General features: G+C 41.6%; 1 protein-coding gene across 1 annotated transcript; it reads left to right on the top strand.

Annotated features, from left to right (window-relative positions):
* Window positions 1-1,657: 1,657 nt before the first annotated feature.
* On the top strand, window positions 1,658-19,329 carry FDX1 (ferredoxin 1). The gene is made up of 4 exons (XM_074860111.1): window positions 1,658-1,922; window positions 8,572-8,696; window positions 12,000-12,129; window positions 16,780-19,329. The coding sequence occupies exons 1-4, from the start codon at window positions 1,756-1,758 to the stop codon at window positions 16,892-16,894; spliced, it is 537 nt and encodes a 178-aa protein (XP_074716212.1). The 5' UTR covers window positions 1,658-1,755; the 3' UTR covers window positions 16,895-19,329.
* Window positions 19,330-25,759: the final 6,430 nt, after the last annotated feature.

The raw sequence follows: 25,759 nt of genomic DNA, 5'->3' as shown, positions 1-25,759 counted from the left end.
AGGCTCTTGACATCACCACCACAACCTTCTCCTTAAAGAAAATACACCAGTTTAAGTTATATAGTATATTGTTATCTCCCTCTTTGATCTTACAGTGGTGCAACAAAAATCATAGGAATAATCTTAGCTACCTCAAGTGCATCAGAGATAAACAACATTTCCTCCGTTTCCTCATTTATTTACACTCCTGTTTGAATGAATATTTTGAAGTAAATGCTATATTTCTTCCTCATTCACTCAGCACTCTCCAGTCTGGGTGTGGTAGAGTGAAGGGGATCTACATAACCATCTAATCAAAACTAGTAGAGCAATGTGAACATTGCAGAGAGCCAAATTAAGTGTACATGTGCAGTCTGTAATTGCTCAGGAAATCTCAAAATTTCCTACTGCACATACTGGTATAGTTGTCCCAAAATCTGAGTTCTTTTACCTGGTGTGCAATGAGCCAAAAAACAGAGTCGAGATATTTGTTTAATCCATATCTGCACAGAGATGGGTGCTACGTGGTAATTCCACAAAGCTAGCACACCGCACACTGGTAAATGTCATACTTACACACTTCAAACTACAAGGATACACATTTAATGTAATGACCATTAGTTAGTTTCTTATCACTTTGTTCCTCATTTGTTAACAACGTGCCTCAACTTGATTTACTTCCAGTATATTATTATTATTCTGCATAAACTCAAGGAGCGGGGGTCTTACCTGAGTAAGGGACTTTTTCTCATCAAGAGGTGTGGTTTTCACATTATAATGAGCTAAATGAATCTAAAGGACACAACTTGGTCAGTCTTTATGGTATCTCTGAGCACACGACCAAGGGAAGTTTCCTTGTTCCTCAATTCAAGGTTCTGGTTTTTTTATCTTCTTCATTTTTCAGGGCTCTACTGTCTTTGAGCCTATTATCCCCTCCCAAGGCCTTGTCCTATAAAATGTTTCTTTTTGTTTTAATCTTTAATCTTTCATCAGTATTTGAGCCATTCACCAAGAATGCTCACGTCCTCTTAAAACCTCTGATAGCATTGCCGTCCCTTTGCTGATGCCTGGGTTTTAGAAGTTGATCTTCTGTCATAAGAAATAGTAATGGGGAACTGGGAACTCCTCGGTGGACCTGCCCACACAGCCGGGCAGACAGGTGAGACCCCTGGGCTGCCAGCGCCACTTCTCTGGGGCCGTGCTTCTTGCCCTGCCAAGGAGCCCAGTCCCTCACAGGCCAGGTCTCCCAAAGGGGCATCTGGGATGCAGTGACGACTCCTTGGGTGCCACCTCCACCGCGCCTGTCAGGGACCCCACTGAGCCCTCGCCTGAGCCCGGGCTGTGACAAGAAATCCCTCAGACCCAACCGGTCGCGGGGCAGGACATGTCGGGCTCCATGGGACCATCTTCCCAGAAAGACTGGTGTATTTGAGAACAAGAGAGCTTTCACCGGCCTACAGCGCGGTCTGAGGGAGCAAGCGGGAAGCGGAAGGGAAGACGAGCGCGACGGGCAGGGCCCCGCCGCTGGCAGCGCCCTGCGCCTTTGCCGTAAGGCCCGGCCCCTTCCCTCAGCGCATCGCTGCGCACTTTGCGTAACACCGCTCTTCCCGTCGCGCGGTCCCTTCTCACCGCCGTCAGGAGGGGGCGGGACGTGCGCTACGTAGACGGCTGCGAGAATCGCCGCAGCTCGCGCTGGAGGCGTAAGCGGCGGGACTTTGCCCCCGCCCCTCCCCCGGTGCCGGCGCGGAGGTCCCGCGGTCCCGTCCTGCCGCCGCCATGGCTGCCCCGGGGCCGGCCCGGCTCCTGCGGGCCGCTGCCGCTTCCTCTCGCCGCTGGCTCTTCTCCGCCTCGCCGGCAGCCGGGACGAGGCCGTGCCGCGGCAGCGGTGCCGCTGCCGTGAGGGCAGCCCGGTTGTTCAGCCTCTCTGCCCGGGCGGTGCTCAGGTAAGAGGGCCGGGGCCGTGAGGCGCTGGGCGGGCTCCTCACGGCGGCGGCCGCCTTCGCGCCGCGGCAGCGCCGTGCCGTACCGGGCTGTGCCGCTGTCGGGGCCTCGGGCACCCGGGGCCAACGGCCGCCTGGGGGCTGGGCCGCCCGGGCGGGGGCGGCCGAGCCGGGCTGGCGCTGCGTGACCTTCCTCCGGTCGTTCGCCGTGCCCCGCTGCCCCGGCCCTGCCGCTACCTGGCCCGCTCGGGGCAGGTCCCGGCCTCCTCCTCGGCCCCCCTCACGGCCGCGCTCCGCCACGGCTCTCGCCGTCCCGCCTGCGGCTGCCGTGGCGATAGCTCTGAAGCGCTCTGCGGAGCGACCTTCCACCGGCGGACGCCCTGGGCGGGTGGGGCGAGCTGTGTCCCGCAAGGCTGTGCCGGGGGCTGGTGGCGGGAGGTGCGGCGCGGGTAAGGCACAGGGCCTCTGGGGCCTGCAGCCCCGTTGAAAGAGCTTGCAACGTTATGGAAAGCTAAACTGGGGTTCCTAATATCCAAATTAGTTTTCTAAAAGGTTGTGACCTTATCAGTGTTGCTTTTTCATGCAGTGCAGTTTCCTTTTTTTTTTCTTTTTTTTTGTTTGGTGAAAGTCTCCTAGCCTTCTGGTAGAAGTACAGCATGTATCAGTGAGAACTCAATACTGAAGATCTCTTCTGCCTTTGGTATAATTTTTCTTTGCTGAAGACCACTTGTGCATCTAAGTGTGCAGAACCCCTCCTCTCCTCACCAGTATGTATAAGTAGGTGTTTCAGAATGCATTACATCTGTAGACACTTAATATTCCACAGCCCACAACTACAGATTTCCCACTTGGTACATGTAGTCAAAGACTGTGTTTATGCATGGCCTTCTGGCTTGTATAGTCAAAGATAGGTCAGAGTCTACAGTTAACTGTCAGCATTTAAAATACAGAAGCTTTAAAAGCCTAGTTTACTTGCTTGCCAGAGAAGTTTCTTTGACTTGGAACAGGACCTGCACTCAGCTGCCCAACATCAGGTGGTGTAGCCTAGCCTGTTTCCAGATGGTTGGGTAGTGCCCTTGCCATCAAAGTTGTTTCAATAGTTTGCTTTTAAACTCTCCCGCATGTGCTCTTTTACTTTGTTCCTGCAGATACTTTTAATGTGGAGAGACTAGCTTTGATCTAGGACTCCCATATGAGATAGGGAAGTTGCTAGTTTAGATCTCTTCTCTGAGTGACCCTGCTGAGTGTCTTAAAGATAAGTGTCCACTGAATGATTGCCCTGGTGATCAGTTATTGTGAGGTCCCTGACTCACAGTTTCTAATTCAAAAAACCAAAAGGCCTTTGTAAAGTATTTTCAAGTTTTTAAAACTTAGTAAAATTACTGAACAGGGTAAAAATGGGAGGGAAAAGAATACTAAAAAGGGAAAAGTTTTCCTTACCTTAATGTCTTAATGTAAGACTTGTAATCCCTCAAGTCTTTCACAAACAGACTGATTACAGATTGCAATTTATTCACATTCATTGCCCAAGCATACCAGCAAAAGAGCTCACACAACCAAGTATCTCAAACATTTTGTTTATATATTCTATATAACCTGGCTGAGTGAGTGGGGAGAAAAAGAAAAATCCTTGTTTCTTTCATATGTTAGTGTTTTCTCCATTTATGTGCAGGTTATTTTCTCTAGTCCTACAACTTCTGGATGTCATATTTGAGACCCAGATCCTGAACTTTATATAGTCAGTGTTATTCCAGTAAAAACATATTGTTTTTATATGTAGAATTAACTGTATTTGTGTCTAGAGCATGAAGACCTAGCTGTATAAAATCATCAGCTGAGGTGATTCCTGTGAGCAGATGTTCCCAAGCATTTCAGTGAAACATCAGGTGTTATGTTTCCATTTCCATTTCATTCTTTCTCTTGCTCCATTTTTATCCGCCATCCTTCATTTTGTGGTGAACAGGAGTTATCTCAGAATTCTTTTATACCAGTTTAGATAGCTGCACAGTACCTTTGGTGCACAATGTAATTACTGCATGCTTTAAAGATTAGTTCAGATTTATAACTTCCACATTTTAATTGAGCCCTGTATAATAGTTTCATTCATGAAACTCTTCAGGCAATTAGGGAGGGCTGTTAGATTTACCATTTAATAAAAGATCTGGAAAGTTATCTTTGTTTTGTTTGGAGGAATGTAAGAGATGTTTCTTAACTTGGAAGTAATAGCTGAAGATTCAGGAGGATACTTTTTTTTTAAGGGTGAAGAGGTAGCTGTCAGGATTCTTGCAGTACTTGCTCTTTTTTGCATGGGAGGGACAATGAATAGCATTTACAGTTCTCTGGCGCTCTTCTGTGCATTTGCAGTATGCTCAATTTAGGGTAGTGAAGCTTGATAACAAAGCTGATAGTACTGTGGCAACCATATCAAGAAATTAATTGTGTTTTACATCTGGTGAAAAGTGTTCATCTGAGCATGAATTGGGATATTTGTGCTTTATGGAGATTACACAAAATATGTTTTGTTCTTCCTGAGGCTATTTATAGTTCCATAGACTTGGCACATGTTTCATGTTAATTGCCTGTGACTAGTTCACAGTATGGTAGTGTTTGGCTGGTTTTTTCTTCATGCAAACAATGTTTAGGTAGACAAAAGCCATGTTACTTGAAATTTATAAAGCCTGACTACTGTTTCATGCAGGTGCAGTGGTTATTATTTTTTAATGGTATCTCCCAGTTATTGAAAAGATCTGCACAGTGTGTGTTTTGAATGTCTGATCAGTCTGATTATTATGTACACACACTTCTGAAAGTACTTTCACCACTCAGGCTCATGTACAATAAAACCTCAGTGATTTTTTTTTTTTTTAAATTAAACATTTTGGCTATGTGAAGAGTGGTAAAGATGGCAATAGCAGAACAGATCCTACTGGAAGACTTAAGGCTATCTCTAGCTTTATTACAAATAGCTTTTAGTTTCATTTATCAGCCAGAGTGAATTAGGTCCTGTAGAAAAGATTAATTACTGTAGTGATCTTTAACAAAAGTTGGTGACTTAATGGTGGTACTTCGGTTTGTCCCCTTGCTGCACGCTGCACTAGTTAGGCATGCACAGCCATGCTGCAGTTCCACAACTTGCTGAAGCTCACGTAAAATTGTTACTACTGAAAAAGGGATCCCACTCCTGTTTCCTCATTTTTGTTGTGGGCAGCGGCATTCTGTCAGTTTTGCTTGCTGGTTCATCTGAGACTACTTTGTTTTTATGGTTATTTTTTTTCAGCCAGATTATCGAAATGAGTTGACTTGTGATATTATCGGTGTAAGGATGATGTCAGGGCAGTTTGGAGTGCAGATCACCCAAACCCACATTTTTGTATTAGAAAGAGATCAGTTTAAGCTGATCATGAAGCTTAGGTTATGTTATTGCATCATAAAGTTGCAGTAACACAATTTTTCAAACTGATGTAATTTTCATTTCAGGGGCAGCTCTGACTGTGTACCGGTTCTGACATTCATACGGCCATTGACCTGTGAAGGTTGAGTTTCAGCCAGTTTACTGCATGACAGTGTGAGCGCTGGAGATAGAAGGAACAAAGGAGGGAGGGCCGGCCTGTTCTTCTTGTGGCACTGTGGTGTTATGCCAGATTAAAGTGTAATCACAGGTGAAGACAGTTTCAGATGTGTTTTGAAAACTGGGAGGGGGATGACTTGTCTTTTACAAAGGTTCCAGTGATCTAATGGATGGCCAGGCATCTTGCTGTTCGATCCGTGTGTAGTGCTAGGGCCTGAATAACAGGCCCTGAAACAAAGTTGACCTGTAGATGAACCTCATAACCAAATGTTATCCATTATTAGTATCTGCTAATTAGTAAAATCTGTATTACCATTAGCATTTATTATTAGTATCTGATCATTAACGAAATATGTATGTTCATTAGTGAAAGATGTAGTTTAGACAAAATATAGTCAGGAGTGAGACTGAAATGTCATGAGAATGTATCCAACTTTCCTTGTGTGGCCTTGTTCAAGGCTGAGAAACCAGGTGTCTGGTCTTGTTGGGAACTTTGTGGGAACAGAACCAAGTAAGTAGATAAAGAGACTCCCTTGATTCTGTTTAGCCTTGTTCAGAGCTGAGAACCCAAGTGTTTGACCTTGTTAGAAACTCCCTTGGTTCGCCCTCCCACCCCGAGCCCTGGCCAGGCTTTGGGTGGAATCCAACAGGAGGATGAAACCAGATGTTTCTGCTCAAAACAAAGGTACCAGTCATTTTGACTTGCTGATTTTTGGTATATAAGGCCGGACCCGCTTGCAGCGACTTTGGATGCCTCACCTATGGGTGGACACGCCTCATAGGACTTCCCACTTGCAGGGAAAGGCTCTCCAAATCCTCACTGCAACCGGGGCTCCCCAGCAACTGCGGGTCTGGATGATGGTAACGTGTGCAAGTGGTGATTTATCTTTCTTAATCACTATTCTCCCCATCATGTGGTAATGATTAGGTGCATTACCTTGCTTATTCGTGTTTTCTATAATTTATATAGTAATAAAGGATACTATTTTGTATTTTTCTTATTACTTATTTTCTGTATTACTTGGTTATATCCTTTAATTATTAACAGTAAATTAAGCCTCCTCTTTTCACTCTGGTGTCTGAGTTTAATTGGCATCCTCGATAAGCAAAACACCATATTACTTGTGATCGCCTCGTCCTATAATAAAGCAAGGGGTATGTTTTGGATATTGAACAAATATTTAGTACTTGCCATGTCTATACCTTGGGCAGAGAATGCCCATAAATGCAAGTGTGTCTTGCATTGTGTCTCCTGTCAGGGTTGTGGCTGTCATGTTGACAGAAAAATTTCGGTAAAGGAGGGTGTATTTCAGTGAGTTCTGGAAAGACTTTTTGAAGCAGTTTAAAATTACACTGTCAGTGGTTTACTTTGGCTGTCAGAATGTGAATCTATACCTTTCCAGATGCCGTCTAAACCCATCAGTCTTGAGCTACCAGTGGAGGTGGTGAATTTTGTACTAGTATATCTAAGAAGTGGGTGCTTGTTTCCTTGGTTGTGCTGTGGGAGGTGTTAGTGCAGCAGAGGAGCAAAATGAAGAGCAGAGTGGTAACTTAAACCCCCACAGAATGGTTTGCTAGAGGTGGTCCTTTGATATCACAGGTGACTCTGCAACATTAATTACATGTTGGAAAGATATATCTTTAAGATTTATGAATTTTATTATAGTGCATGCTTCAGTTGCATTCTGCAGATCAGCAAGGTCAATCCTTCATTACTGATGATAATTTTGGAATGAATTTGTAGTTAATAGTAGCTTGTGGCTGCCTTCTGGAGAATGGACTGAGGGATGATATGACAAGGATTGAACATGACATCATAATGAATCACGGCGCGTTCTGCTGCCAACTGAGCTTGCAGTTGTGGGAAGTAGATTAAGTCTAGAGCAACAAACATTTGTTGTTTTTCAAAACAAGCTAGGACTCAGATGTCTAAAAACACATTTTCTTTTACAGCCAGTTCCAAAAATAATCTGTTCACTGATGCTTTAGTATGACCACTTTCAAATTCAATTCTCCAGGTTAGAGTTTGACAGGGGGTGATTTGATTTTCAAGCTTGTATGCTTTCCATATGATAGATCACTCAAGACCCACATTTGGTATAAAGATTAAAGGTAATATTAAGCATGCTCTTCTTAAACATGGATTTCACATTGAAACATAGATTTTTGCATTAGCTTTTAGTTGTTCTGTTTGCATCTCTCATCTCTTAACAGGTTTCATCACAGTCCAACAAGTTTTTCTTGTTTTGCTCACTTAGTATAGGAAAGAAAATAATCTGTTTAAAAACAAACTATATTTTATTATTATATTAAACTTTCATTTAATTTGTATGTGAAATAACATAATACAGAACACAAAAAACCCTCGTTTTTCCATATTAAAAGCTTTATTCTTGAAGTTTTATGCAGACTGCAAGGGAATTTTTTTCTTAAGTAAACATAATCGTCTGAAAAGCAAAGCAGGAAAATACAAAACCTTCTTTCTTTGAAGTCAGTGTCAAAACTTTGAACTTCACTAGAATTAATATTTACAACGTGAAACCCTAAGAGAATCTGTGCACAAAAAAAAGCAGAATGCTTTTGGAGTATTTCTGGTTTTGGGGAGGAGAAAAGCATTAAATTTTGTAACTAATAAAGTAAAATGTCTTAAACTCTAAGTAGTAAAATTTGTACTAAATGATAATGATGAGAACAAATACAATTTCATAAATCCAAAGCAAGGCTCTGCAGAAAGATGTGGAGAGAAGCATTTAAAATAAGCTATTTTATTTGATAAAAATACAAATATTGTACCTAAAATAAAATAATTCTGACTCTCTTTGGTGAAAGGCAAACACCAGGATCCTATATAGCTTCTAGTGACAATACACAAACCAAGAGGTTTTTTTCTTATTTTTCATGGCCTTTGTTCAATGTACAGCAATAAATGCCTGTACCTGTTGCAGCTTCTAAAAGCCAGTAACTGAGGTTTCTGTGCTCTTAGTGTTGATAGCGATTACTGGTTTAGTAGTGTTCAATCAGTTTTAAAGATCTAAAAGATTCTAGAACTCCTCTTTAACTCCATTATATACTTTTCTTTTTCAGCTCAGAAGATAAAATAACTGTCCATTTCATAAATCGTGATGGTGACAAACTAACAGCCAAAGGAAAACCTGGGGATTCACTGCTGGATGTTGTGGTTGATAATAATCTAGACATAGATGGTTTTGGTAAGTAGATTCACTGAATACTGTATTCAGTATTCAGCCGCACCTCGATTACTGTGTTCAGTTTTGGGCCCCTCATTACAAAAAGGACATTGAATTACTCGAGCGTGTCCAGAGAAGGGCAACGAAGGTGGTGAAGGGTCTGGAGCACATGTCGTACGAGGAACGGCTGAGGGAACTGGGGTTGTTTAGTCTGGAGAAGAGGAGGCTGAGGGGAGACCTCATCACCCTCTACAACTACCTGAAAGGAGGTTGCAGAGAACTGCAGATGAGTCTCTTTAACCAAGTAACAAGCAATAGGACAAGAGGTAATGGCCTCAAGTTGCGCCAGGGAAGGTTTAGACTGGATATTAGGAAGCATTTCTTTCCAGATCAGGTTGTTAGGCGTTGGAATGGGCTGCCCAGGGAGGTGGTGGAGTCCCCATCCCTGAAGGTGTTTAAGAGTAGGGTCGACATAGCGCTGAGGGATATGGTGTAGTTGGGAACTGTTAATGTTGGGTTGATGGCTGTACTGGATGATCTTCAAGGTCTTTTCCAACCTAGTCGATTCTGTTATTCTGTGATTGAGTGTCTAGAAATTGAGTTACCAGTTTATTCATAAGTATTTATAGAATCATAAAATCATTTAGGTTGGAAAAGGCACTTAAGATCATTGAGTCCAACTGTAAAGGAATATTTATTTGTGAATTTATAAAATCTAGCTGTACTTTTATTTATAAAACCTAGCTGTACTTTATTTGGATTTTCTCTTTTTTTTTTTTCCTGCAGGTGCATAGAGTATTTTGGGTCAAGTTCTAAAAAAATATTTGGGGTGAACATTGCTTGAATGTTAAAGGAGAGGAATGTGTACAGAGTGCTGTGAAGGTGGAATCTTAAAGATGTCACCTGCAGACTTTTCTGAGCTGATAGGTTCTGGAGGCAATGCAAAGCTGGTGTATTTCTTACTATGTCTGGTTACTTCTGTATTGCCATACTGTCTCTATTATCAGGTTTTTTGTAGCACAAATCGCTGTAGTATTTGAGTGCTGAGTGAAAGTAACAACCAAATCCACATCAGTTAGCAGAGAAGAGCAAAAAGTTTAATTCTTGTTAAAGGACTGAGGTAAAGGAGACGTAGTGAAATTCTAACTTGGTACAAGTTCTGTTCAAAGTCAAAATAGGAGGAAGTTATAACACCTGTATTCCTTAAAACTTCTGCACTTTCCATAGTTAGTTGCGTTGAAGTTGTAGGATTCTGCCCATTGAAAGTCATGTTATTGGGTAATGGCAATTAAATACCTCAGGAAAGGTATTTACATGAACATGAGCTTAAGAATTAATAATACAAACTAAAGCAGGAAGTGGAAATACAATTTTCACTAGTGAGTGTGTAGCATCGAGCAATTGGAGAAAAAAATAAGTAGGCTAGCATAGTACAGTTTGAAATCTGAGGTGTGTTTTATTTAAGTGCAAATAAATCTCACTGTTAGTCATAAAATCTTTGATAAGATTTTTAATCTGACTTATGTCAGAGAGCTCTTATGTCTAGAGTTGCATACAACTGGGGAAGAAGAATTCTCATAAACATCTGTAGTGCATTGTGATAACTAGCTTTATGTATCACTTATTAAATGTGTCATATAGACTTACGACTAGTCTGCTTGTATTTTACAGTAAATACTCTCTGAGTTTGTGTAAATACCGGCCATGTTAAAGCATTGTGGTAAAGTGGGGAAAAAAACATAAATAATGCTGTCAATAAACAGAATCCAAACTAAAAATTGGAGATACTGTAACAATCTTTAATTATAACATATGCCAATCCCATTTCAATAATCATTTGTTAATGAAACATCGTACTAGGACAGAGAAATAATGCAGTATAAATAATATGAAAATGTATGTTCTGTGTTTAGGAAAAAAATGAGAAAAAAAATGTAAAATATAAGTCTTACATATTTATTTCTATCACTAGGGGGCATCCCATGTGCAGTAATAATAATAGAAATAGCTCTGTATAGAGACTTAGAAAACCGTTGAATGATTCAGCTGCACGCAAGTTTGTTTGCTACTGTGAGCTTTGCAGTTGCAGATAGACTGGTCAGTGTTTGTTCTTTCTCTCCTCACCTCCCCCAACATTAAAATGCTTAAACCACTGATATGACAAATTTTACATTATTTGGCACTTTATTTAAAGTCTAATTTTTCACATGCATTTGTATGTACTTGAAGACGTATTTTAAAAATCAAGTCTTCTAATACAGTATATGCTGTTGATACCATTACTGCATTTAACAACGCAGTGCTTTCTGTATCATTCCTGTGGTCTGATGATGAATCCCACTGTTTCTTTTCATAACAGTGGTTAGACATGCAGCCTTGCTTCCCTTTGTTTCCATATGAGTACAAAGGTGATGTGGTCACAATGCTTTTGGCTTTGCTTTCCCTGGAAATGAATAAATAAATGAAACTTGGCTAATGTATTACCTGCTTCTCTCAACAATTTAAATCAGAGGTGGGGGTTTGTGTGCCCCAACCCCAATCTCCATGCAAGTATGAAGAGTTCAGCTCTCTCCTCCTCTTGAAGTTGCGTGTTTCGTTTTCAACAAAGTGGCGAACTCTGTGCCAGACCTATACTGTGGCAGAGACAAATTTGTTAGTGCTCAAACTTTTACAGTCCCCCGGTGACCTAATTGCTGTAGCAGGTAGATGTAGTTGATGCTTGTTCTTTTCAACCCTTGCAAATTATTTGATCCTTGGCTTGAGCTGGATCACCTAGTAATACACGTAGGCCTCTAACACAGAGAAGACCATCTCTCTCTAGCCTGACTACCTTTGTTGCTGCAAATTAGTGTTCTGTTGAGTGAGAAGAAATACCAAGTATAAAATCCCTCCTTCCTGTACTTCTGAAGAATTTTTTGTATAGCAGGTGTCTTCTGTTGAACTTCTTAAGGAAACCACCTCAAAACTATGGGAAAGAGGGATAGAAAGATGAATCTTGGAAATAAATTCGATAGTGTTGATTGACAGCATTGTCTTGCTTTTGCATTCTTATAGTAGAAAACTTTCTTTAAATGGTAGAAAGGGAATTAAGTATTTTAACTAACTATAGCATTCAAGTAAATCTTGATGTTGTAGGAACTGTAGCAATACTATTGACAGTTGAATGCAGAGTAGATATATGAATGTGGAAATATATGAAACATTAATTTTACTAATCAAAAGATACTGCTTGTATTAGACAAACACATTATAAAGGATTTCTTCTGAAATTCTGCTGTAATTTGAAACTTTGATTTTCTATTATCTTGACTTTTTTTTCTTTAGGTGCGTGTGAAGGAACGCTAGCTTGTTCCACTTGTCATTTAATCTTTGAAGACCACATATTTGAGAAACTAGATGCAATTACTGATGAAGAGATGGACATGCTGGACCTGGCATATGGCCTCACAGAAACGTAAGGCAATATAACACTTCACTACATCAAAGAATAGAAAGAAGGATTTGCTGTCCAGTGTTCTTAGAATGCCTTAATTGGCTTTTAATGAATAGCTAGATTCTGTTACAGAAATGGGACTGCCAAGTTTAAATGTTGTTTATCTGAATTCATATTTAAAAGATGTCAGTATTGGTTTTGTAACTGAAGAGTGGTGCTTGCCAATACTGCTCTTCAGAGGTGTCTGATGCAGAAGTGTCAGATACTGGAGTGACCAAAACCTCAGTTCCTTCAACAAAAACCGCCGATGCTGTTGTGTGTAAATTTTCTTGTTCTTGTTTCCCTTCCCTTCTGGTTTCTGTCTCCATTGGTCTGTAGCTAGTTAATGTATTTTATGAATGTGTTTACATTAGTATTTTAGTTTTGGTCAGATCTTCTTTTCACAGAATCACAGAAGGGTTGAGGTTGGAGGGGGACCTCTTGAGGTCAACTGGTCCAGCCCCCTGCCCAAGCAGGGCCACCTAGAGCCCCTGCCCAGGACCATGTCCAGACGGCTTTTGAATATCTCCAGGGATGGAGACTCCACCACCTCTCTGGTATTTATGTATGTTGATAAGATCCTCCCCTGAGCCTTCTCTAGGATAAACAGTGTTCCACATGACAGTGTCCCCACTTTTCATGCTTTGACTGATGTCAGAGTGCTGTTGTTGCACACAAGCCCTTTTGGGTAAGACCAGTCCTAAAGTGTGCTCTAACTGCTAATGGGCATTTCAGTGCATAGGATTAGACTGGTGAGAGTCTAAAGTAACCCTCTGTGCTACATCTCCCCCACCATCACACCCCTTGTAATTAGGGTGTCACATCCTCATCACAGACCCATTCCTAGTGGGCTGCGCTACTTGCTGGTGTAGACGTAGCCTGTATCATAGAACATACCCACATGAAGGGTAGGCAGCTATGCCTTACAAGGTTTCATAAGCCCTTTTCTTCATGCTTCAGTGGAACTGCTTGTTGAAGTTTTTGAGCATCTTTCCAATTAAGTCAGAGAGCTATATACCTGGCCGGTATAATGCATAGGGGTTTTTATGTCTCTGCAAAGAAGTACTCTGAATTAACTCGTTTGTCTCCTTGTACTAGTAATGAGAATCCTGTACTAATCATTTCTAACTGAGAGTACACTATTTCTCACTTCAGCCAAATCTTAACTTTTCTGGGAGGTTGTGAAGGCAAAGAAGTCAAGGATGGAGAAACTTTCTTTTGTTTTGTCCCCTTTCCCATCTCGCAAAAACCTTTTTTGATTTTGAAAAAATCGTAAGCCTATTAAGTGTGAATTTACTTCTCTCTCACCATCAACCATAATTCTCCTAAGAGTTACTTTTTGGGTTCTGGGCTGAACCAATTCCTAGATATCTCTGGAGGCCAATGATCTTATAAAAACCTTTTTCTTTGGCTATCTTTTAATTAAAAGGTTTAAAGCAAGTAGTTTTTACTGAAGAACTGGAAAATGGTAGAAAGACAGAGCTCTCTGCTTAAATATTTCTGTTTTCTCTCAAAGTTCTTCAGACCAAATTAAGTTTTAGACCCTCTGCAGACACTTACTACTTCTGTCAGGTTTTCCTAACATCATGTGTTCTCCTATGGCCAGGATCTTTCACATGTGTGAGAGGATGACTTTTCTGGAAGACAGAGCTTTAGTGCCTGATATTTGCTGTAGGTTACCTGGTCTCCTGTGCTAATATAAACTTGCATAATGGGGTTGCACTACTATGTTCTGTCATAAATATAAGGATAAAAGCTTTTTCTTGTCAGTGACTCTCTGTATTTGGGAAAGCTTCAGCTAGCAGCTGCCATGAAAGCTCATGTTTTTTTAAAATGAGAGACTAATTAGAAAAATTAAAACAAATTTGTTTTGATTAACTGTAGAACACTAGGTTTATGAAAAGTAGTAAGATAGGGGGATGCAAACCCTGGCAAGTTTAAATGTTTAAAAAGAATACCTAATTAAAAAATAAGCTGAGAAACAGCTTGCTAAAAAGCAGAAAAATACTTTTTTTTTTCTAACCTAAGCAGGAGACTTGTCTATATGAATAACCAATGGATAATGTAGAAGGTGTACTTAAAATATAAAAAGATAACATAAAAGCAAAGGGTTTTTTGCATTGTTGTCTCTAGAGATATCCATGCACTGGAAGGTTTCTTTGCAGAGGGCTTCCTGGAGTATCTGTCTCAAACTGATGTGTCCATAGAAGTAGTATTACAGCAATTAAGTAAAATGAGTAGAAACAAATGTAATGACTGGGTAGCATTCACCCAGGAGTTCTATAGGAATTCAATATGACATTTCTGAACTACTGTCTGTGAGGCTTAATTAGTTGGTTTAAAACTACTTCCACATCAAAGTAATGGAAGGTAGCAACCCAACTTTTAAAATGAGATCATAGGAACTGAAGAACAGTGAGTCTGATTCCATACTGGACGTGTTAATCATGTCTATGGACTGCTGCTTTTTTACAGTTTCTACTACATAATGGTAAGGAAAGAATTCAGCAGAGCTTTTGTAGAGGAATGTAACAGATACGGGAGCTCTTCAGATGAGTCACTGAGCATGAAGAAAGATCTTACAGTTCACGTAGTTCACTTAGGTCCAGAAATCCTTTACTAAGTTTTGAGTTGCAATGGGATAAGAGCAAAAGCCCTGTAAAGGATAAGTAACTGGTTAAAAAACAAACATTTGTCTTTTAACAAGGTAGAAGTATTTGGCTGTCTGGTAAGAGTATGTGATCAGCAGTGATCTAAAAGCGATTGGTGCTGGGTTTTACGTAGTGAGCGTATTTGTGAAAGGCTTGGGAAAAGAGAATGAAGAGTAAGGCTTGTGTATAGTGCTATGTTACTCAGTGCAGTAAAACTGAAAACTGTCAAGACATGCACAAGGATTTTGTGCCATTGGGTGATAGGAAACGAAGTTTGGTGTTAAAAGGTGAAGATAAATGCATATGGAGAGGTGGTTTTGGTGTTCAAAAAAAAAAAAAAGCCCAAACTAAACCAAACCAAATACAACTACAACAACAACAACAAGAAAAACCCTGCCAAAAAAACCCAAAACAAAGCAACCTTCAAACCCCAAAAACCTCAAAAAGGTAAATGGAACGTTGGCAATACTTGATAGGAACAGGTAGAAAACCAGAAAATACCGTTACATGACAAAATGGGGATTCACTATATACTTGTGCAACTCTGACTTCCTGTTTTGTTGTTTTTTTCTTTTTTTTAGTAGTAGAATGAGAGGAAATAAGGCCCGTAGAAGTGGTTAAAAGGGAAATGGCTTTCATGCAGGGATTGACTAAATCATTTTTTGAGGGGTCAAAGCTTCTTCAGTTTTAACGGATGGGGAATCTGGTTAGATATCTATAAAATTGTAAATACTGTGGAAGAATCTGAGTAGGAGAAGATAGTTTGTTCCTCACAGTGTTATTTAGTACTGCCTATTTTTTTTGTACTGCTGTGTAGCAGGCTCAAAACGAAGGGCAGTGTTATCCACATGAAGTGAATCCATTGCCGCCCTACGGAGTGCATATGCAGTTGGTATTGGTCTTTAGTGAAAAACAGACACTTCAGTAAAATTAAGCCTTATGGGCAATGCTAAATATAAATACCAGAAATTGCATCTCTAACAGATTTTATATCTAAACCTATTCTTATGGATGCATATTCATGAGATTAAATCTTCTGGTAATGTATGTATTTATACATACATTTGAAGTTGATGCTGCAGTCATTTACATAGAATTATTACTTTGGGGTATAGTACTGAGTTGAGAGCTTCATCAGCAGTTGATCACTACATGCTTGAAAGAGTTCTGTATAGATATTAATGTAGTACCATTTTTTTATAGTATCTGCTTACATTCCTATACTGATTAAATTATTCAACTGGTGCTACAGAACATTGCCCACCCTTGCTTATGTTTAAGCATTCTATACTTAAGTACCAAGGTGTGGACACTAAAGATATTCCGGCAATAAAAGTGGCTTGTGATGTCTGCAGAATTTTCTTGTGGTATTAAATTTTTTGATTTTAATTGCTCACATACACCACTTTTTCATGCTGAATAATGGGTAGAAAACCAAAGGATTACATCTCCTCAGGTGCTATGAGTATTTTATCCTTCTTCCTGTGCTTCTTGTCTTTTCTTTCTGGCTTAAAGGCCCAAATCTTGAGTTGTTTAGTTTGAAAACATTGGACCCTGGATGGGTTATGCTATACTTTTCCTGAGGCTTTTTTTCAGATTCATTGCCTTTATCTCTTCAGAGATGCCAGATGTCCCTTGAGAGATCAAGTGTTATTCCCTGCACTTGACTGAACTATTAGTGACCCACCGAAAATGGAAGGGTCACCATTACTATATGTTGTCTCAGCAAGTAGGAGGTTCTCAGTGTACAACTGTCCAATGTACTGAACTCTGTTATTTAATGTAAATCATAATTATTGCCAGGTATATCTTTGCATTGATGCATGCAGTTCACTGCTGGTCTTGATTAAGACCATGCACAAGAGTGGCTGTTTCCAGATCATAACGTGTTTGGGCTGGCTGAATGTTGGAGGCATAACGGGGTAAATGCTGGAAATAGATGATTGGGTAAAACTAACAACAATGTCGTATTTCCCTACAGATCACGTTTAGGCTGCCAAATCTGCTTGAAGAAGTCAATGGATGATATGACTGTTCGAGTACCAGAAGCTGTTGCCGATGCTAGACAATCAGTAGATATGAGTAAAAACTCCTAAAAGAAAGTATCTTAGGGGTTTTAAAGAAGCCTAATTATTTTTATAACTTATTTTTAAATGTGTAATTAAATATGGAAACTTACATAATTGTGAGTTATTTTATATGACTATCAATATTAGATTAATGCTATTTTAATTTTCTTTATAGAACCTCCTATATTTTTACGCTTAAAAGGCAATAATACTTCTTACAAGTGATCATTGGATTATAAACGTTAGCAAGTGTACTACAGATTTCATATAACATTATTCTGCGAAAACCTGTAATGACGTTTGAGAACTCTATCACTTCTACAAGACTTCTAAAAACGCCTGAGCATTTCTAGGTTTCAGATCTGGTGTATGAGAGAACAAAACTTGTCAGACTGCTTGGGGTCTTTTTAAAGTGTTGTTATTAAAGATGGTATGCTTGGAGCTGATTCACATTCTTAGTAAATATCATACTTCCTCAGCAAATAGTGGATTTTCAGACTAGGGATTTGCCAAACTTTGGAATCTTTTATCTTGCAAAAATAGTGTTAAAACCATGAAATGTAGGGGCTGATACAGAATGTTGGCACCTGCAGCTTAATTGTTGCAGTGCATCTCTGTTGCCCAAATGAGAAGTCAATAAACCTCAACTGTATTTACGTTTGACTACACCACAAATATGGGGATATACATGTGGCTTAGATAAGTAAAGCCTTGGAGCTGTCTAATAGCAGAGCATAACCACTGGAGGTAACTGTAAATTCTTGCTGTTCTCTGAAGATGGCTTAGTTGGGATTGAAGAGGGCAATGTTTGCCAACATAAGATTTGTTCAAAATCTTTATCCTTCTTTCAGTTTTGAGCTTGTTTAGAAGCTCATCAGTTCAGAACATCATCAGTCTGATGTTAGCTAGGGCATTCACCTTAAAGAGATTCCCAGATTCTGGGCCTTGTTCTCAGGATCACTTCAGTAATGGCTGATATGAAATGGCCAAGTATATTCCATAAGGATGGACTAGGTTCCTCAGAAGGGGTAGGGAGACCCCCATGGTGGGATAGCGTGTGGACTGATGATGAAGAGCTTTCAGCTGGATCTTGTTTTAGTCTTTCTAAAGTAGACCAAAATAAAATAAAGTCTCTAAGAGTCTTTCTTATTCTCTTCAGTTTTTGTTGCCTAAATACTTAAGTGAAATGGTTGTCACCGATACAACAGTTGTTACCCTTATAAGGTTATTTTATACTATTTTGGCTGTATTTATATAACATGTTTGTTTACATTTGAATGATGTAATACATTCATTAATGCCTTCTTTGAACTGGTGACAATGACATCTAGACATCTTTTCTTGCATTATTATATTTATGGGAGCAGAGGAAAAATACTATTTTTCCAGTGTTTAATATTGGGATTTTTTGAGCTTTGTAAAGAGAAGTCGTCCCCCTTTGTTATAAAAAGAAATGTTTTCTAGAACTGTATTGAAAATAGATTTAGTTCACATTCTTTGATTTCCTCTCTGAGTAGCTCTTACTTTGTTTTCTGGTCGCTTTGGACTTTCCCCTAAAACAAGATATACTTCATGTGGTCTGCTCAGAATGTAATCGTACAGGGTTCTCAGAATACAATTCCTATCTCATCTAATCCAAAATATGACTTCAAAGTTGAAATTTCCTGGCTTTTTGAAAGACAAAGAGAGCGAGGTCGGGGAGAAGGGTGGAAATTGAAGATACATTCTGAAGATACTGCTGTCTTCCTCTTCAACTGCTGTGACTAACCATAATTTAGAAGTTACCCTCCCACAATCAGGCGCTAAGGTAAATCAGTTCTCACTTTGTATTGCTTTTGTCCTGAGTTCATTTATATACAGTAATTATTATTAAATCTTGAACTTTTTTTTACATGAGACACAGTTCTAGCTTCCAAGAGAGGGAACTCAGGTGATAACCAGATGTACTGTGCATTTTTACATCAGAAAGAACTCTGAGGTTTTGGTATAGCTGTGGGGTTTAGGGGTAGATCTTGGTTTGTGTTGGGTTTTGGGGTTTTCTTGGGTTTTGTTTTGGGTTTTGTTGGGGGGTTTTCTTGTTGTTTGTTTGTTTTTACATAAAGCACCAGTCACTTCTTGTGGGAATCTTGAAGCGCTTAACACTGTTAAACAAACGTGAAACAGCTCTCATGCGACAGTTCTTTCTAAGCCAAGGTTGTTTCATTGTGCGTTTCCTGTGACAGCTTCTCATTACAAAGACTTTGACTCTCCTGTAGTGTGCTCGTGGAAGGAGTTATTTAGCACAACACAGCAAAAAAGGACACTTCAAAGTTCATTTTGAATTCTAGAGGTATCCCATATTGCATGCAAATGGAAATCTCAGAAAGCAAAGGAACTAACGTGTAATCCCCAAAATGCACAGCTCAGAGATACCTGTTTCGTTATTGTCAAAATGATTTGCAAATAAATCTTATTTTATACCACTTTCTGACACATCTTGTTTGTATTGATTTTTCTTCCCTTTTTTTCCAAGCCATTGAATCTATTCCTGGGTATAAAATGGAACTTAACAGTTAATGATGCAGATTCGAGTGTAAGTATGGATCGTTTTGCAATGGCACACAATTAAAGCATCAAAACTAGTTAAATATATATTTACTTCCTTGTCCAAATAAAGATTAAAGGTAACTCTAAAAGTATTTCCTTTCTCTGTTAAAACATGGAGTCAGGGGGACTCTATTCTCTCTCCCCTGAAAAACAATGAGAAAATCAGAACCGACTTTGTTCCCTTTGCTTCTGAACTTTAGGTTACAACACTTGCTTGCAGTCTGGGGCAGAAAGACACCTTTACTTCACAACCACTGGGTGGGGGGGAGGGGGTGTGCTGCCTTCTGATTCCTGGGGGTAAAAAGGGCCTTTGGATTTGCTTGGTTTTGTGAGGCAGCCAGACCAAAACCATCCTCTGGCAAAAGGAAAGGTGGTGTAGTCCCCTCTGCCTTTCTGAGAGCGTGGGGGAGCTTGTCTGTGGCTTTAGGTCATGTCCCTTCCCCTCCACCCCTTCAAACCCCTGTTGGGTTCGGGGTCCTGCTGGCTTCTGTTCTGAGCAGGGAAGCTGACTGCAAGAGCCAGCAGCCCCTGTCTCCGTGACACTTTGTGCATGTGTTTGTGTGATGTCTGAAGGGGAAAGAAGGAGGTGCCTTGCACTCCTGTGTTACTACATCTTGTTCTGTGGGGGGAAGTTTCCATGAGGTGGACTGCAAGCTGTGGCTGGGGAGAGGAAAAGGCAAGTTCACCAGGCAGATTGTTACTTCTTGGACAGAAAATCTAAATCTGAAGTTCACCATTTTTGGCTACAGGGCTCCAAAAGATTTAAGGCAGCTGTGTCCAAACTTAATTCACATCCCCGGAGGAGGCAAGTTGAAAAGGTCATGTCCAAAAAAGCTGGAGTGAAAGTGGCAGTGCTTCCCCTGCTCACAGGTCTGGGCTAGGGCATGGACAAGATGCCCTACAACCTGACTTTGCCTTGCCCTTGGAGAGGACAATGTGGTATAAAAAGATAAGGTAGACAAAAAAAAAAAATCCTTATTACTTGGGAGAAAAAGGAGAAATAAATCTTTAAAGGAGAAGAAGACATGCTTAAGCTGAGTCACTGAGATGTCAAATAGCAGAAAAGTTGGGAAGAGCCTGCAGCTGTTGTAGGTGATTTCTCTTCAAATGATCTCAAAAGATGTGAAAGGGGAATGGGGATTTCCTGCATCGGGGTGGGGGCTGTTGCCTCCGTGGGTGGCTGTGTAGATCCACATGCTGCTGTGGGCTCTAGTGCCTCAGTGCTCTTCCTCTCCCTGTTGCGCTGCCAGGAGTATGGTCCATACATAAAATAACTGACATTAAAAGTAACCCTGAGATTTACTTCCTAATCTACTGGCCACCACTTCCTTTTTTTATGAAGTTAAACTTTTTTTTTATGTGAACCAGTCCAGATTAAAAAAAATGTCTTAAAAGTAATTTCTGGCCAGCAGTGATTTAGCATTTGCAATTGGAGCAAACGCTTCATCTAAAGCTGTGGCCTCGTTGTGTTCAGAGCAGTATCTCTGGGGTCCCCCTCCGTGGTTCTGGAAGCTCTCTTGACCTCAGCCCAGCAGCAGAAACGTTATTTTGAGCACTAACACTGCTTGTGTTGCTTCCACGAGTGGCGTTACTCAGGCTAGCATAACCTCCCTTGTGCCTAGCCCCTTCCATAGTGCAGAGCCTTCTTCCCCGAACAGGCGCCAGGGTGCATCTCTTGCATCTGCTAGTGATGAGAAAGGATAAAAAGGGGTTTGTACTGACTTGGTACAGCCTTCCTTCCCATTTGTGGCTCTTGTAGAGCATGTCTGTGCTAGAAAACAGGATAACGTCTGAAATTCTCTCAGCTGGTGCTGACCCCAGGTGGTAAATCCATGCAGCACAGCGCTACCAGGGATTAAAATTCGGGTGTGGGAACAGCGCAGCGCGTTAAAGCAGCTTTGTATGTGAGCCCAGCTCGGCTATAGCGTTCGATGGAACTCGCTCCTGTGGAGCCGGCTCGAGTGTCTATAGCTGTGAAAGAAACGCAGGTTCAGTGTTGCAATGGAAAAGAGCTATTGCTGGATCAGGCCAGGCTGCCACAGCTCTGGGTGCCTGTGCCCAGCCAGCGGTGAGGCTGAGCACGTAGTCCCACGGACAGACAGATGCGCGGACACAGACACACATGCCCCGGCCGTGCTGATCAATGCAGGCGGAAAACACAGCGCCAGCCATCTGAGCCCTGAGCTTCTGCAGGCAGCACCCCCCTGTCTGTGAGCTGATGGGGAGCCTCTGCCATTGCCCATGGTGCTGGTGGCTCCCCGTGACAGCCCTGGGAGCAGCCCTGTCAGGGGCTCAGCCAGCTCCGGTGAGGGTATGGGGGTTCCCCTGCCTGTCATGGTGCCTCTGCTCATTCATGTGCATGGGGATGAGCCGTCAATCCCATAACCTAACACTAGTCAATGACGGGGCAGGACATTTGTGCTCCCAGTTTCTCCAGCGCTGCAGCAGAGGATGCGTTATGCATGAGAAGTGGTATCAACACGGGACACTGGTGCCGAGTAAGTAACCGCCTCCAGATACTCTGGAGGAGTCTGCAGGTACCTATTGGCAGCTGTACCTGGCTTGCAGCTACAGCTGGGTCGGTTTTCTTTCCGCTGGCAGCAAACTGCCACTGGCACCTGGTGGGCTGAAATCTCTGGGTTTGGAGAAGTCTGTCCCATCTCACTGAAAGAAATGCCAGGCCATAGATGGCATTTCTCCTTCAGGCTGTGTTTGATCAAAAATGAGTCTCCTTAAGGATCCAGTTTTGGATCAAACAAATATCCAGACAAGTTGGATGTTCTTACTCCATCCAAGTGCATCTGAGCAGGTTCAGAGGGAGGCTAGCAGCTCATTCTTGTTTTACCCTTTCTCAAGTAACAGCTCTGCTTTGCATAGGTAAGCCTGCACTAGGTTTTGATCTAGTGAGCACTCACAGGCTTTACTGGTAATGGTTTGAAAGAAGGGCATTGCCTTTCTAGAAAACTCTGACTGGAGGGGAGAAAGAGAGAGAGAAGGAGAGCTGACGCAAGATCATAGTGATGCAGCTGCAGCCTCTTGGATCCAGGAGAGAGGCAGACATATACCACCCAGGGAGCCAGCGATGGGTTTTGGCTGGGGATAAAAGTAGAAGGTCTCATCTCAGAGGAATGTTTAACAACAGATGAAAATAGCTGTAAAAGAAAACAAATGGTGTCACAGAGACAAGGCATATGGTAGCTCAGAGTGATGGGGAGGCTCATTCAGGCTGTGGTTCAGTTCCAGGGGACTGATGATTGTCAGGAGGGAGCACAGCAGGGGATGGTCAGATCAGGAGAGTCTCTGCTTCAGATTTCAGCACTTCTTTTTTTTTTTTTTAATTCTAGCCTTATTGAGTTGTTATGATCATCACAGCCATTGGATTTTCATCAGAAAATTAGGAAAAACACATTCTGTCCTAGCATGGAGAAGAAAAAACAATGTCCCTTGCCTTGCAGTTTCCTGCCCTTCTGGGGCTGTCCTTCAGGGAGAAGGGCAGCCCAGGAGCCTCTGAGGCAAAGGTCTGGGAAAACAGAGCAGACCTGCCCCAAGGGTGAATGTTGTCATAGAATCACAGAATGGTTTGGGTTGGAAGGGACCTTAAAGACCATCTAGTTCCAACCCCCCTGCCACGGGCAGGGACACCTTCCACTAGACCAGGTTGCTCAAAGCCCCGACCAACCTGGCCTTGAACACTGCCAGGGAGGGGGCAGCCACAACTTCTCTGGGCAACCTGTTCCAGTGTCTCACCACCCTCACAGTGAAGAACTTCTTCCTTATATCAAATCTAAGTCTACCCTCTTTCAGTTTAAAGACATTACCCCTTGTCCTATCACTACACTCCCTGATAAAGAGTCCCTCTCCACCTTTCCTGTAGGCCCCCTTTAAGTACTGGCAGGGAACTTCAGGAGACTGGGATCTCTGTCCATTAGGTGATGAATACAGAAAATGTTGTATTTCCAATTCCAAGAACCTGTGTTTGAGCACTGATTTTGAGCTTCACATTAAAAATGACCTTAATTAAAGACCTCATTTCCAGTCTTCATTCTTTACCACTTTTGCATTTTATTAAGTATTTGTCTGTGCATAAGAAGGATGGGAAAGGTTTAGCTTCTGATTTGCCTGTTACAGTACCTATTTTCGGAGGTCAAAATGCCTAAAGGAGGTACAAGACATCACAGAATCACAGAATCATCTAGGTTGGAAAAGACCTTGAAGATCATCCAGTCCAACCATTAACCCAACATTAACAGTTCCCAACTACACCATGTCCCTCAGCGCTATGTCGACCTGACTCTTAAGCACCTCCAGGGATGGGGACTCCACCACCTCCCTGGGCAGCCCATTCCAACGCCTAACAACCCGTTCTGTAAAGAAATACTTCCTAATATCTAGTCTAAACCTTCCCTGGCGCAACTTGAGGCCATTACCTCTTCAGAGACCTTTACAGCAGCACACAGAAATGAAGGGGGAAAACCAATTACCGGGGAAAAGAAGTTAATTCTTAGAATAGAAGTATAGAGTAACCACAGGATATCTGCTATGGTATTTCATTGCTTATGTAACTGGTTGATCAGTTTTGTCAACTGTCCAATGCTTGCCTGCTCCTGGTTTACCATAAAGCCCTGCCTTCACCATAAATAACACATTTAATCCATTTCTGCTTCCTTTCAGCTGAAGCACCTCTATAATGGCTCTAGATCCCAGGAATTTTGTAACATTAACTTTTCTCTGAGAGTCAGGTGTCAGAAATTCTTACTCTCTGGCAAAATAATTTCCCCAAATCTTTTTGTTAATGAGTGAAAAAAGAATCCCATATCCAAGTCTCAAGTGAGCTTGAGCTGCAGTATAATCAGTGCAAGTACATCTGCCCTAGCACTTGCCATATTGCATGATGCAGACACAGTCAGCAATTCATGGTTTCTGCAATGAGATATTATTTACCAGACCAATAGGGCTTTTTTTGCCTCTTCAGATCTGGAGTGCATTCAAAAATACACAGGAAGGTTCTCTTGCTGAAAACTCGTGGTCACCTTTAAACCTGGAAGGAGACCTGCGGTTTTGAGGAGTTCATTCCTGGCAGCAAATTTGGGTGGACACTGCTCTGACAGCACATCTGAATCTGTAAACACTTGATCCAAATCCTCTGAGGCAAGAAAAAAACCCTTTAGCCAATCCTTGCCACTTGCTCCCCACCTCTCCAAAATAAACACACCAGTGTGTTTTGGTTTTGCAAAAATGTTGAAACAAATTACACTTGATACAAGTCACACCACTATTTCAGAAGTGAAAACAGCAATATTCCTTCCAGAGCATGCTGAATAATTAGATATAAAAATAAACCACCTAGCGAGGCCCTGGTAGTGTGTGCACTGAGCTCCCAATCCTCTTTTACTTCCTCCACTGCTCCTGCCAGAGAACCCCTGATTTATCGACTATTTGCCTCCTACTCAGTCGCCTGCAGCTCCTCATGACTTCCACTTGCTCAGTTGGTGCATCTGGATTTTTTTTGTTCTGCTCTGTTTATGTCCTTTTTATGGTGTTTTTTTGTCAGAGACATCAGGTATCCTGCAAAATTTTCCTTTTTACTGCACAAGTCAATATTTGCATTAAAAGCAAACTCTGTTCGTTTCAATAATCACGAAATTCTTCAGCTTTCTCTTACTTTATGAGTAACTGCAATGCCTGGAATCCTGGTGGGGTGAACTGCTGGTAGAAATAAAGCCCCTCCAGGAGCTGACAAAGGAAACAAGGAAAGGGCTCAGGAGCAGCTCCTGGCTCCAGTGCTGCATCCTTGTGCTTCAGTGCTGTCTGTGGCCCCTCATCAATCCCCAGGAGCTGTAGGGGGAACTCGGGGCTTGTCCCCAGTGTAACACTGAGGTATAGCTCAGTGCACAGGGCTGTAGAGGAGCAGTCAAAATGAATTTGTGGAGCACACGTTCTTCAGAGCCATGCAACACCAGAAAACCTCATGTTTCTGCTGTGGCTTTCGCCAAAGCTCCTCCTGCAAAGTGCTGAAGATACGTTGGACATCTGACCATACAGCAAGAGACAATTTAATTAGTGACTACTTAGAAACATTATGTCTGAACAGCTTCATCTGGTGCTGTGTCCTTCGTACAGTCTCTGCCAGGCACAGCTCTCTCTTCTATTGCTTTTAACTTTGATAGCCTCCTTTAAAAAAATTATCATAATTACTTCTGAAAAGATGAAACAGCGGAAATCTCGAGCCTGCTTCTCCATTTTCTCCCAGGTTTTCCATGGCTCTCACACGATCTTGTAATGCCAGTGTGCTCTTTTTCTAATTTC

This window comes from Strix uralensis, chromosome 2 (assembly GCF_047716275.1).
Source record: "Strix uralensis isolate ZFMK-TIS-50842 chromosome 2, bStrUra1, whole genome shotgun sequence".
NCBI classification, from domain to species: Eukaryota; Metazoa; Chordata; class Aves; order Strigiformes; family Strigidae; genus Strix; species Strix uralensis.
Note: the sequence above shows the minus strand (reverse complement) of the source record. Positions and strands in the feature narration are given on the sequence as shown.